At 36.0% G+C, this 13,773-nt stretch overlaps 2 protein-coding genes and 1 non-coding gene across 3 annotated transcripts; 1 reads left to right on the top strand and 2 right to left on the bottom strand.

Annotated features, from left to right (window-relative positions):
* Window positions 1-734: 734 nt before the first annotated feature.
* On the bottom strand, window positions 735-2,589 carry LOC103948938 (3-ketoacyl-CoA synthase 12-like). The gene has a single exon (XM_009360032.3). It carries the CDS (start codon window positions 2,458-2,460, stop codon window positions 928-930), a length of 1,533 nt encoding a protein of 510 aa, XP_009358307.2. The 5' UTR covers window positions 2,461-2,589; the 3' UTR covers window positions 735-927.
* A 4,175-nt stretch (window positions 2,590-6,764) lies between these two features.
* LOC103949011 (protein EXORDIUM-like 1) lies at window positions 6,765-7,922 on the bottom strand. Its single transcript, XM_009360103.2, has one exon. It carries the CDS (start codon window positions 7,920-7,922, stop codon window positions 6,765-6,767), a length of 1,158 nt encoding a protein of 385 aa, XP_009358378.2.
* A 5,567-nt stretch (window positions 7,923-13,489) lies between these two features.
* TRNAR-UCG lies at window positions 13,490-13,563 on the top strand. Its single transcript has one exon. It is a non-coding gene; the product is annotated as a tRNA-Arg (tRNA).
* Window positions 13,564-13,773: the final 210 nt, after the last annotated feature.

The raw sequence follows: 13,773 nt of genomic DNA on the forward strand, positions 1-13,773 counted from the left end.
ATGCTTATTAGACACAATAGCATGGTTTTGTTTCTTTACTTCGTATGTGGTTTGAAATTGAAAGGATTAGGAATACTTTTCAAAACTGGTTTCCTTAATGTTTGATACCTTAGCTATTTGGGGAAAAAAATGTTTCTAACCCTAGTGATTACGAAATGAGATTTCTCTGGCTTTTTTGTATAAGAAGAAATGATATAAAATTATAGAAATGAAACAATAAACAAGACTCATGCAAGCATGAGCTAAATATGACAAACACTCACGATTCATGCACCAATACGACAAAGGTCACCAAATAGATGAGCTGCAACTTGATAAAACACGACAAATCTCTAACGAGAGTACAGAAAGAGACCACAAAACTCGCCTATAACAACTCAAACTGAACTTCTAAAGAGACTCATAATCCATGGCCATTATACTGATAAAACTGGGTTCGATGGGTGAATTTATTGCCAACTAAAGAAAATTTATTATAGCAGTCCAGCGTATAAAGCATGTCATGTTACCACAATCACTCCATTCACTCCATAAAATCAAATGCAAAAAGGTTCTTCTTATATGCACGCATTTCCTTTGCACCACAGAAATAAATACAAAGCAAAATAAATCTGTATAAATTAATTACTCAAGCATTTGTAGGATAAACTTGTTTTACATAGATGTTTCTGAATCAAAGTAAAAAAATAAAAAATAAAAAAATTAGAAAATAAACTAAAAGAAGAAAAAAAGGGTTTAAACTTCGAAGCAGCATTGGTTATGAAATCCCCAGAGGGATTCAACAATAAGAACTTTATAGTATACAGAAAAAGAAAAAAACATACAACAAAAACAACGAAATTGAGAGAGTAAAACCCCCCAAAAATTACACTTTTCAGAAGTAATTAAAACAATTAGAGAGATTGATATCACCTTTAATTTATAGCTTCAAATATAATTTTCCAGGTTGAATGTGCTTGGATCCTCCTGATGAATCCAACCATAGTTCTCCAAGAAAGGGTTTGTGAGTGTCTTTGGTGGGTACACAGCAATGTCCTCCTTCCAAACATTTTCATCCCCCAAATCCCTCACTACCTCCCACAAGCAACTGTTGCATTTAAACCCAGCTCCGAAGCTTATCATCAAAATCTTCTCTCCTTTCTTCAACCTCTGCTTTGCCTCCATGTATCCCAACACATACCAGAGGCTGCTTGCTGATGTGTTCCCAAATCTGTGGAGTGTCATCCTTGCAGGTTCCAGATCATACTCACTCAGCCCAAGATTTACTCCTATCCCATCGATCACCGCCTTCCCGCCAGTGTGGAGGCAAAAATGATCCACCCCAGTTTTGAAATTGATCACAGCTTTTGGTGATGGGCTAGAAGTAGCCCCTCCCTTGGTGGGTTGTTGGAAGGAGGTCATTTTTTTCACTAGGGTTACAAGCAAAAACCTCACCAGCTCCCTAATGGGTAAAATCTTGGGGGACATTACCCTTAGGTTGTCCACGAAAGCTCTCGTAGCCGCCTTGGGTAAGAATTTGTCTAGGTGAAACCCTGGATTCCCTTGTGTATCTTCTTGTTGGATGCAGCACCCGTAGGAATCGTCTCTGGCACCGTGATGGGTTCTCACCAAGCACTTCAACTTGAACATGGCTCGGTGTTTTAAGGTCCGTTTGTTGGTCAGTAGAATTGCGCAACCGCCGGACCTGAACAAACAGTTTGCCAGAATCATGGATCTGGCATTGCCTGAATACCAATTGGGGCTCAAGGACTCAGAAGTGACCACAAGTGCATAAACATTTTTGCGTGACTTGAAAATGTTTTTCACTATGTCAACTGAGATTAGGGATGCTGAGCAGCCCATCCCACTGAGGTTAAAGACCTTTATGTCCTCCCTCATCTTGTAGTGGTTTATAATCCTGGAGGACAACGATGGAACAGATGCAAACATGGAGACATTCACAACAAGCACATCAATTTCTGAAGGTGAAATCCCTGATCTGTCAAGGAGTTTCTTGATGCTGTCATGGAAGAACTCCTCCATCTCCGAGATGCTGTCTTCCAATGTGGGACATGATTCCCTGCCTGAGAACATGATTCTTGGAGCATAAGTTTGCTCACCAATCCCTGAGCTCACAATTGCCTTAAGGAGGAACTGGTATTCCAAAAGACCAAGATTCTTGGTCCTCTTGATAATCTCACCTGAGTACTCAGTGTCTAGCTTTCTGTCATCTGTGGGCTTGTAGCACTGGTAGTCCAAAATGTAGCACTCGTGGTCTCTCCTCTCAACAAAAAGCTTCCACATCATAAAAATGAAGAACAAGGCTGAAAAAACACAGACTAAAGCAAGAAGCTCCATTACAAAATGGGGAAAGAGAGAGATAGATAGATGTGGATGGAAATGTGAGCTTGAAATGGGAGTCTTATAAGAAGAGAGAGGAGGAGGAGGCACACTACATGTGAAGATGCTAAAGACTCCCATTTGCAACTTCTCAACCCCCACCAAACTGATGTGTGTGGCTTAAGCTTTTTGACAAGGAAATGATACCATACAGCTTAATTTTGTCTATTGTTCTAGCTTGATTTTTCAATTTGATGGCCACGGAAAAATAAAGAGAGGTATGTCGAAGGAGAAAAATATTTGTGTTTATCATTTCCTTTCGATATCAAACTTTATTGCTTAAGTCACATATTAAGCATGGAAAAGTAAATATATATTGGAGATCGCAGGGTTTTAGACTTTTTGTGTAACTTCCTCTAATGAGCAAAATTGCAAACGTACCATGCATAAACCTTGCAAGGTCTCCATATAAAAGAACTACTAGTTGCAAGACATTGTATTTAATTCTTTAAACCTTATAATTTTGGGCATGACCAAAGGCTTCAAAATTTTTTAATATTTTTAAAATGGCACGGTATTACAGTTCACAGTCAGTAGCCTGCCCGCATTTAAGAGAGATCAGGGGTAGCTCGAAAGAAAAAGAAAAATATTTTTAATATGGTTTAGAAGAAAGAAAAGATAATATAGATTGCATACAACTAGCTAAATTTCCATAGAAATTGGTTGGAAGAACAATAACCAAGAAAAATTAATTTCTACAAAAGCAGAATTTTTTTCTACAATATTTGTGGAACAAAAAATAATTTGAAAAATTCTCAAGCTGATGTGTGGACTTTTATTCACAATTGACGAGAAAACTCTTCATTAATTTGGCGAGGCCTACATACGTTTGACACGCAGTTGAATCAATGAGACCTGAGTTGCTGACTAAAATTTCTCTTACTCCACTACCCATGGCAAGGCCATAAAACAAGAGAATTAAGGGTATAATTAATAACTAATTCTTTCCTCATCAAAGACTTATTCATTTATTCAAGGAAGCATCGTCGCATCCAATAGAGGATTCTACAAAAATAATTTTTAAATATTATTAATTTAATAATATCCAGATAGGTTATTCTCAAGCATCTTTAAGATATCTCAGCATCTTAAAGATACTTTCCTGTTGCATCCAATGGATATCACACTCTGGCTAGCTAGATGCCGACACATGGTATATCAATCCCTACACATGTGGTCGGCTACACCTCCTTATAATTAAATACTCATTTTCCATACTTCGCAAGTAAGTTGAAGCAATTTGTTACGCGACTAAGCACTAAAATCTCTCTATTTTTAGAGAAACTGACTTAGACATCGTAGATCCATTGGCCAAAACTTCCCCCACTCCTTGGATGCATGACTTTGGTCTTTGATCAAATATGTGTTTTTAGGTACAATTTTGTTAAGACTGAATATGACGGAATTTTGCTACGTACCATAATATTGATTTAGATAATAAGTCACGTACTCATGATAAATTTAGCATGAGCAAACTTTTTCGATTCAGGAAAGGACAAGGAGGATGTGAGTTGAACAAGTATGAACAAAGTGATATACTGCTAAAATTATATATAAGTGTTTCCCTCAGCACGAACAAACTTAAATACATGTTGTATTAACCTTATTGCAATGTTCTTATAACTCAATTAGAGTCCTCAAACAAATAATGAAAATGCTGGTGATCCATAACTGAACATACATTATCACTTACCGTCAACTAGGGTATTATATATCTTACTTTAATAATAAGTTATATTATTTTAATTTTGGGGATTTTTCTACTGGCTGCTGGTGACTGTTGAGTTTTGTTAGTTTTGTAATAAGCCAGTTGATTTGTGTTGGACTAGGCACTTTGGTAAAACATATATTTATGAGAAAATTGTTTGGTTAGGAACTTGGCATTTATGTATTGACTAGGGCTTCAGCTCTCTACTCAAGTTGTACAAAGGTTTTAAGACCTCAAGGGTGCGTTTGTTTGCACTCGCTAACATTTACTAGACTGGTTTAGATTAAGTGGAATGCAATGCCTTATTTGTTCCATGCAGGGACAAGCTTTAATAAGACTCACCCCGACTAACCAAGACTAACGGCTTCGCTAGAGGGTCTTAGTGAGACCCCCCCCCCCCCCCGCGAAATCGACCGGATTGCTAAGACCAACTCCTTGCTTCGCCCCCTCCTCTTCCTACTTGTTCCTCGCAGAATTTGAAACCCATATCCCATTTACCAACTCTGCACTGCTTCGCCCCTCTCATATACTATTTTCAAACCTAAATCCTTCAAAATTTGAAAACAAAAAAGGAAAAAAAATTATGCACTCTTTCCATTCTCAAAACCAGATCTAAACCCAAAATTCGATACAAAAACAAAAAAACAAAATCGCTATGCGTATGAAACGCACAGCAGTCGTCCGTTCACACATGCACAAGAGCCATTCTAATTACACATGCACTCCAGACTCCCTAATCGCAGACCTTCGTCATTGACGCTGAAGAAGCAGAACGATGAGAACCCATATGACTCAAACTCTTATATAGGTTATGATTTGCCAATTGCGTCTTAGAAAAATTAAAAAAAGAAACAAGGGAGATGAACAGAGAAAAATAGGAAGAAAAAGGTGGAGATGAAAAGAGAGAGGGACAAAGAAAAACAAAGAAAAGAGGGATTAGGGATGGAGAAACTTATAAAGGGTGAGGGAAATGAACAGAAAAGAAAAAGGAAAGCATTATAGAGGTTTCTAGAGAGGAAAAATATAGACAAAAGTAAGAATAAAATAATAATAAACCTGAGTTAATAATATAAAATAATAATTATAGTGAATTAAATAATATAACATTAGAATTTGTTATTGTTTTTAGTTCTTAGTCCGATACTACATCAAACGCTTCACTAAGTTAGTCTAACTTAGTCTAGTCTAAGCCGGTCAAGTTTTGTCCCTAAAATTAATCCAGTTCGAAATAGTCTGACTCAACAAACGCATCCCAAGAAGAAAATTTGTACAATGTGTCATTCATTGTGATCCACTCACGTCAGGTTCTACAAGTCACTACCAAAAAGTCAATGTATTATATTATAGGAATGATGGTTTGGAGTATACAATGCGTCAACCAAAATTATCGTATTTGTCATCCATGTGAGTTGAAGCCGAGGCATTCTACTCATAAATAGAGAAAAATTTCATTAAATTGTAGTGCTAATGATGATTATATATTGTTGGATTTGAACAAGGAACAAAACTATATTGATTACCATTAAGCCTAAACCTCTTTGCAATTCGTGTGGGTGCAGTGCTTAAATCAAATAAGCTAAGGAACAACTAGCCGAATTAGTAAAATACCATGGATTCACGAAAAAAACTAATGGAAGTTGATGAGTTCTTATTGTGACTGCGAGAGTAAAAGTGCTATACCATTGGAGCTATAAGTCCACACTTAAGTAGTTGTTCAGAAAATCCTAATTTAATTACATAACTAAAATGTAGTTGTAATGTAACCTATAGCTGAACCTTGCTCCTCATTATATTTGGCCTCTTGCAATCAACCAGGCCTTGAATTTTAAATTATTACTTTGTCGATTAAACGGATGAAGCTGAAAGCAAACCCTAATAAACGCGATAGTTTGTAGCTGTCGCCAGTTGATATATGCATTGGATTTTGCTAAATTATACAACGGTTCGATGGTTGGAGACTTAATTACCATTTATGCCTTGACTTTCTATTACTTGTTTTAAGCGTTAGGTATATATAAACACAGTCATTTATGAGTTCACGCTCCCTCAGTCTTTCTCTTCGATCGCGTGAGAAGGAAGAAAGGGATATGTTACGTGTAGGGACTCAAAGTCAGAGTTTTTCAAGCTTTAAGAGGTTATGAAGAAAATTTGTACAAGGCGCATGCTCTTTAAAATGGTTATGATCTCTATTCATCCTATCCTAGCTAGCTCCTACAAGTCAATACCAAACAAACTATATATAACTATAAAAAATGAGCACGTTTATCAATGCTTGATTAATAATTCAATCATCAATTTTTATGTCATTTAATTTACAAAATTTTGTTTGCAAATTTAATCTCCTAGCATTACCCGTTAATATTCATTACGCATAAAACCCTTTGCTACTCACGCGCGTTGCTTTCTTACACACAGAAAACATGCCGGAGAAACATACGATAAGTTAGCTCACAAAAAGTTCAACTAGTTGGAGTTGGGATCATTTACTAGTAGTGGACGTTTATATATGTTGAGATATAAACGGAAAGTATTTTAAAGATTTATTTAATTTGAAAATTTATTTTGAGGTATAGATTTAATTAGGGATTTAATTTGATTTAACTTGTTTTAGGTTTTCTTCTCTTGTGGACAAAGATTTGATTTGAGAACTTTCGTGTGGGTGCTGAGATAATTTACATTACATGGCCGTCCAGCAGGAGGAAGTTCGTGGGTTCCAGACGGCGGGGAGCATGAACTTCATGCCCTTCTCTCCGACAGCATTATAGGACCCACCGGTAGCGGGGTCGACCAATACCTTGCCGGTCTTGCCTGGGACCGCACCGCTTCCGAAGATGTTGTCGCAGGCGGTGCCGGCCTCGATGGGGTCGCTCTTGGGTCCCGGCTTGAAGAATCCAGTGTTGAATGGGTTGGTGACGACGGCTGCCAAGCCGGAGGCGAAGTGGGCGAGCATGGCGTCAATGCCCATGTTGCCGTTGGGGGGCTTCACCGTCACTTGATTAGGCGTACCGTAGTCCAGCCTCTGGAATGGCCAACCGCAAGCCCCGCGGCACAAGATTTCGGGGTTTCCGACGACGAGGTATGGTTTGTTGTCAATTAAGCCGTGGTCATAGCATTTGCCACGGCACAATTGGTGCACCGTCACTTGGCTCCCGGTGAAGAACACGAAAAGAGTGTTGGGCTTGCCGGAGTCGGCCTTCTTCACCAGATTCTTGAAGTATGTAAGGGTTAACACTTTTCCGATCGAGTACTTGTCGTCGCTCTGCTGGATGCCCACCTTGATGCGGAGTCTAGGTGGGGTACCGGTAGCAGGGGTTGGACCAGTGAACAATTGGTAGCTCTCGATGACGTCCCACCACCTGTGCACGGCGGCGACGTGATCGTTCTCCGTGTTCTCGAGGGACCTCAGGAAACTCTGAATCACGTTCTTTTGTTCGGCTGTAAACTGGCCGTAAAATAGGATGGAAAGGTTAATGTCGCCGGTCATCAGAGGCCCTCCATGGTATGTGATGGCTCCGCCACTTCCACGAGCTCGGAAGCTGCCGCCGGCAGCAGGTGCTGCATCACCAACGTGTACGACACCACGGGGTTTACCGCCAGCAGTTCCAGGTGCACCACCTTTTCGATCGCCACCTTTCTGAGCACCGCCACGTTTCTGTGCACCACCACCTTTTTGTGCGCCACCTTTTTTTGCACCGCCGCCTTTTCCCTTGTTGGAGGACAATACCAAAGTAGTGGTAGTGATATGGAGGAGCAATACAAGGCAGAGAGCGAGAGCTGCAAGCCGCCGGTTCCCCAAGCGACTACCCATCATTGGGAGGGAAGATGATGCTGCCATTATAAATTTATATTCCTTGTTCTTGTTTTTTTTTTTTCCTTTTCAATTGTCAATTTTCTATAGTTTCCTCTCTTTTGAATCTCGCCCCTATATACATATATTAATTGCAAGAACATTCAAGAAACATGTATGCATGCATGCATGTGCACAAAGCTAATTTTCTCGGCCACCCACATGTCATGAACCTAAGGTGAAAATTATCTATTATAGTTAGAAATAAAAGGAAGAAGGTAAAGCAGTTTCTGCTGCTGTCACAGAAGATTAATGAAAAAAAATGATGGAGGAAGATGAGGAAAAGGAAAATAAATGGTTTTTGGTACATGGTAGGCATCCGCCTATCATGAAGGGTTCTTTATTATTATTTTGAGTAATGTTAGGTAGATTAAATTTGTAAATTGAATGATAGTTCATAATATAAAATAAGTACGTTAATCAACACTTAAGTAATAATTCAATCATTAACTTCCATGTCACTTAGTTTACAAAGTTTAGTCTATACATTTAATTTCCCTAGCATTGCCATATTATTTTTCTAGCTTTAGTTTGGTTTTGAATTTGAAGAGGGGAACAAAATGATGTCAATCTTTGAATATCACCATAAGAGAAGGAAAAAAAGAGTTTGGATGAAAGAAACATAACTGAAGGAAAAAAGAAATTTGGTGTCCAATTTCCTTGTCTTGTGAACGAGGATTTGATTTAATTATTTTCTAGTATTGCTCCGTATAATCTTATAAAACCTCTTCATGGAGACGAATAAAGTATTCAAATTTGTGATTATTAGACAATTCTGAATTTATCCTAAACACTTTATTCCAACTATATATAAGTTGAATTCCAATCATTTTATAGACATTTTCTTAAAATATCAAATTGTAGTAGGTTTTCTCAATTTTCAGTTTTACAATTTACAGTTCAATATTCTATGAGAAAAAGGGTTAATTACTTCATATATACAAACCAAGTAAACGGGAAATGTTGAGGGCAGATTCTCACTGCTAGGTGACTTTGACTGCTAATGCTATGTGCGTATCAATTATCATTTACAGACATGGAAAATGAATGGTTGTAATTGTGAATAAATTATTTTAATATTTTTAAATCAAATATAGCAGTCACGACACCCGTATCATTGAATGATACATATTATTGAAGTCAAACCCGTGTCTCTAACCTAAGCTTAGCTTACGATATCGGATAGGGTGGCATATCCTGAACCCTATGCTTATTGGATGAAAATTTTGCAAGTATCAAGAGATAAGTTGGTTAGAAATGAACTACAAAACTACAGATAATGAATTCGAAGTATGGCATCATTACAAAGAGATAAACAGACGATTTACAAAGGACTCTTTCCAGGTAGTCATTTGCAAATTCATCTCGATGCATATGTTGCATATAGTCCTTTCAATTCCTCCATCATTAATGCATTTCTAATTAATTTAGTTCAAATACCTTAGTACATGCAAATAACTGGGAATTAGATTGGGGATCAGGAAGTACCAAAGAATGAACGTTTTCATTATCTTGATTCTATCTTGCAAAATAATAGAGAATTAGATGGAGATCACAACCATAAAATACAAATTGGATGGATGTAGTGGAAGAGTGCATCAAGTGTGAAATAACAATGACAAGACCAATGAATACAGAAGGATAATTCTCTTCCCTCCTATTTGAATGGCTACGATTAAACCACGACACATCTTATATTGATTTTTTTATAGAGACAAAAAAAATAAACAAAAAATAAAGAGCAAAATGTGACAGAAGTGGATGAAAATAGAGGGGAAAAGAGATTAAGAGGGGATGGGAATAGCTACAAATAAGCTTACTCGTATTGTGGAATTATAGTCATCGGACTTATTTTAAAGAAGTGAACTATTCACTATTGTACATTTGTGAGCTATTATTAGGAATAGTCAACTTCTTTGACTAGGTCTGATGATTTTATCTTTTTTGTTAAACTTGTGATGAAAGGGAAAATTTATATAAAAAAAATGTAATATCCTAAATCACAGGTAGGGATGGAAAAAATGTAATATCCGCGGATACCTGATCCTAATGAGGCAGTTATGCAGGACAATGAACGGATTTGAGGCAGGTTTGATCAGAAATTGTTGAAATTATCCGAGTCAGATATGGAGTAGTGATGGTATTGCAATCCCCCATTCCAAACCCAACTCGATTATATATTTATATTGATAGGAAAATACCAAAACAAATCTAATTTACATATGAGATTGAGATTTATTTTGATAGGATTTTTTTTTACACCAATGAAGAAAATTATTTGAACTCAAAAAGGTGAATTTGAACCACATTTTTACTAGCTCATAGTGAGGCTAAGCTCACCTCCTCCCTTTAATGTAAATGATATCGTTTATTCAAAGAAAACCTCTTGCAACGTGGTTGAAGGAAAGTAACAATAAACCAAGGAATCATGTTAGTTATGGAAGTCTACCAGCTAATAATTAAGCTCATATATAATGCTTAATAATTAAAACGCACATGAGCATTATATATGGTCCTACCTATATATGATTAACTCTTTGTTTTATTGAATATAAAAATATTGACCTAAAGACATCATTAAAAGAGCACTAAAGGGCAAAGAAGTGCACTAAGCACACAATGGCAAAAGTCGGCTAAGCGCTCGATTATACATCATGAAAAAACTGAAATTTTTTTGAGATTATGCTTGCTATTGTTAAGATGCAACGAGGATGGAATCATACATCTGCCTCTACTTTATTGTGTCTCTCCATAATTAATTTTCTAGCTTCGTCCTTGCTTCTCTCATTCTTTCTCAACAAAATTTAAATAGATATTAACACTATAACTCTATCAATTCTTTAGGGAAGAAATTTAGATAAAAATGTGGATAAATTGATAGGTGTAATGTGTGAGTGGAAAAAGTCTACATATCTTGACGTATGAAATCCTCCTCTGTCACAAGATCGGGAGAGATAAAATAGTAAATGAAGAGACAAACATCCAATTGATAAACGGTTGCAACCTCCATGTCACTGTCCCATTCTTGTCTTTAATTTTTGACCAAAAACAAAAGAGAGAAAGTTCTTGTATTTATTTTCTTTTGCTGCCCAATTAGGAAATAAAAGATTTATCTATATATGGAGACTAAGCCTATGCCGTTCAGCTGATAAATATAGGTGTATGTATATTATATATTATGATATGGACTCGTCACACTATTTTTTTACGCAATTTTTTGAAATATATTTTTGTGGGCTAACTTTATAATGTATTTCAACGATTTGAACCATCTTTCTTTAAGGTTTTCCCTCAAAAATCACATCTACTAAAAAATCACTAAAATCTGAAACAATATGACCATTGAATTAAGGGTTTAGGATTTCTTTATGAAACCATATTCATCCTTTTTTTTTACTACAAATGAATGTAATAATGGTTTTAGATTTGTCTAATGTTTTATCAGAATGATTTATGAATGACATTTTAAAAGATAGATGATTTAAATCGTTAAAATACATTATAAAATGGTCCTTACAAAAACGTGTATAAAAAATTATGTGAAAAAATAAATTAATGTCACTGATCCCCCATCACATCAAACAATTGACTCAATAAATATTGATTTAATTGGACAACTAATTCCATAACCCTAACGAAAATGCAGTTTTAATGCAGGCTTTAAAAGTACGTCCGCAGACAGCAGGCACTTTTTGAAGCTAATACCAAAACTCTTAACCGTTTGGTAGATTGTATGGAATTTGGTTTTAGAGGCAAGTAAGATAAGACTTGTAACATATACATAAAGATATGTTAGATAATTCATTCTATTTTGAAGTCATAACCTATCATATTCAGTCTTGTTCATCTCACATTGACACAACAAATAAGAATTGAACTCAAGTCTATTTTAATTAGTCACAACTTATCACAACCAGCTCATCAAATAGACCCAAATATGCAACTTTCCTCTTATCTTGTCTCATGCATATTATTAATCACTCAAATGTCGGGCATTTTGCTTTCAAGTTCTGCCTACTTTTGAACAAATGATATTATCTACACTAAAGAGGAGGAATAGGCTTAGCCTCACAATGTGAGAGCAATAATGTGGTTCAAACTTGTCTTTGATGAGAATCGAACCTAAAATCTCTCACTTACAAATAAAGAAAAATACCACTAAACTGTAGTATTAAGTGGCTCAAGTTCTGCCTACTTGTGTGTGCATTAATTTATTATTAATGTTTTCGGTCAGTACAATTTATTTAATATTTTTGGGGTAGTTAAAATAATGAAAATTCTTTAATGCTCAATAACCATTGCACATGTTTGATGGTAATGTGTGACGCGAATCGAACCTATGATCTCTCACTTATAAATAAATAAAAATACCTTTAAACTGTAGTATTAAGTGACTCAAGTTCTGCCTACTTGTGTGTGCATTAAGTTATTATTAATTTTTTCTGTCAGTACAATTTATTTACTATTTTGGGGGTCGTTAAAATAATGAAAATTCTTTAATGCTCAATAACCATTGCACATGTTTGATGGTAATGTGTCTCACTCACTGTAACTAAAGCTGGAGGCTTAAATGTACGCGCTATATGATGATCGTGTTCATATAATCTTAAGGCAAAAATCGTTTCCATTACCCTAGAGCAAGTGCAAGTGGTGAGGTGTCATTGAAAAAAAAATCTGAATTTATCAATTTATTATGTGATAAAGTAAATTACTAATTGTATATTGGAATATTAAATAGTCATGTATAGAAAACAAGAGAGAAATATTTTGAGCAATGTGTCAAGGGTTTCATAGAGACGAACTCCTGGTCTATTACTAATCACGTTGATATTGTTTTCCAATTTTTATCTTATCAAGGTGTGAGGGTTTTATCATTAATATAATTAGAAGTGGAACCACACAATATAAGTCATTTAATTTTTCAAATTTTCCAAAGTGAGATTTTTGTATTCTTCAACATATCAGGTCACATAAAATTCTAACTGACAATGAACGCTAATCAGACGACAAGCAGGAGCCTAACGTCTAGACGGGCCTAAGCAGGGAAGGGCTGTTTAAAATTTTTGTGGCTCTCATGCAAGGGTGGGTCAGAGTGTAGTTTATGATGTTTTAAGGGTCTCCTTGGCCCATTTGAGTTATCCTAATAACTCTTTGTAGGCTTAGGACTTAGGACCCATAACTCCTTAAGTTCCTCATTTGAATTATGTTTAAAAACTTTAGTGATACAAAACTTAAACGGAAAAAAGAGTACAAAATTTTATGAATTATTGATAAGGTCGTCGATGTATGTAATGCTACTTTTTTAAACTTTACTAGAAGAAAATTAATTGGATAAAACCTTTGCCTGAAAAAAAAAAAAAAAAAGAAAAAAAAAAGACAGCAACACGCTTATTTCTTAGAAGGATTTTTCTTTTTTCTAATAATATTAATGTATTTGTGTTATAATTATTAGGAGGATTTTTTTTTTTTTTGTTGATATTATACTCCAACTCTAAAGGGAAGACCACACTATGTGTACCTACCTAATCCCTTATGCTATCCAAATTCACATGAAAGACCGCATAGCGCAGTGGATTAGCGCGTTTGACTTCGGATCAAAAGGTCGTGGGTTCGACTCCCACTGTGGTCGCATGCAGTCTATCTTTATTGTTTTATTTTTTTTTCATATTTTTCCAATTCGAACGGGCCAAACCCATTTTTGTGGTCCATCCAATCATACAAATTTACAGCCCAACAACCCAAAAGCTTGGAGCTAAATGGTGTGCTGAACACAAATGTTGTATGGTTTAGCTGAACTCCCTATTCTCTTAATGTAAAAATATCGTTGTACTAAAACAAT

The sequence above is a fragment of a genome, unplaced genomic scaffold, assembly GCF_019419815.1.
Source record: "Pyrus x bretschneideri cultivar Hongxiangsu unplaced genomic scaffold, Pyrus_bretschneideri_v1 Contig5, whole genome shotgun sequence".
Taxonomy (NCBI): Eukaryota; Viridiplantae; Streptophyta; class Magnoliopsida; order Rosales; family Rosaceae; genus Pyrus; species Pyrus x bretschneideri.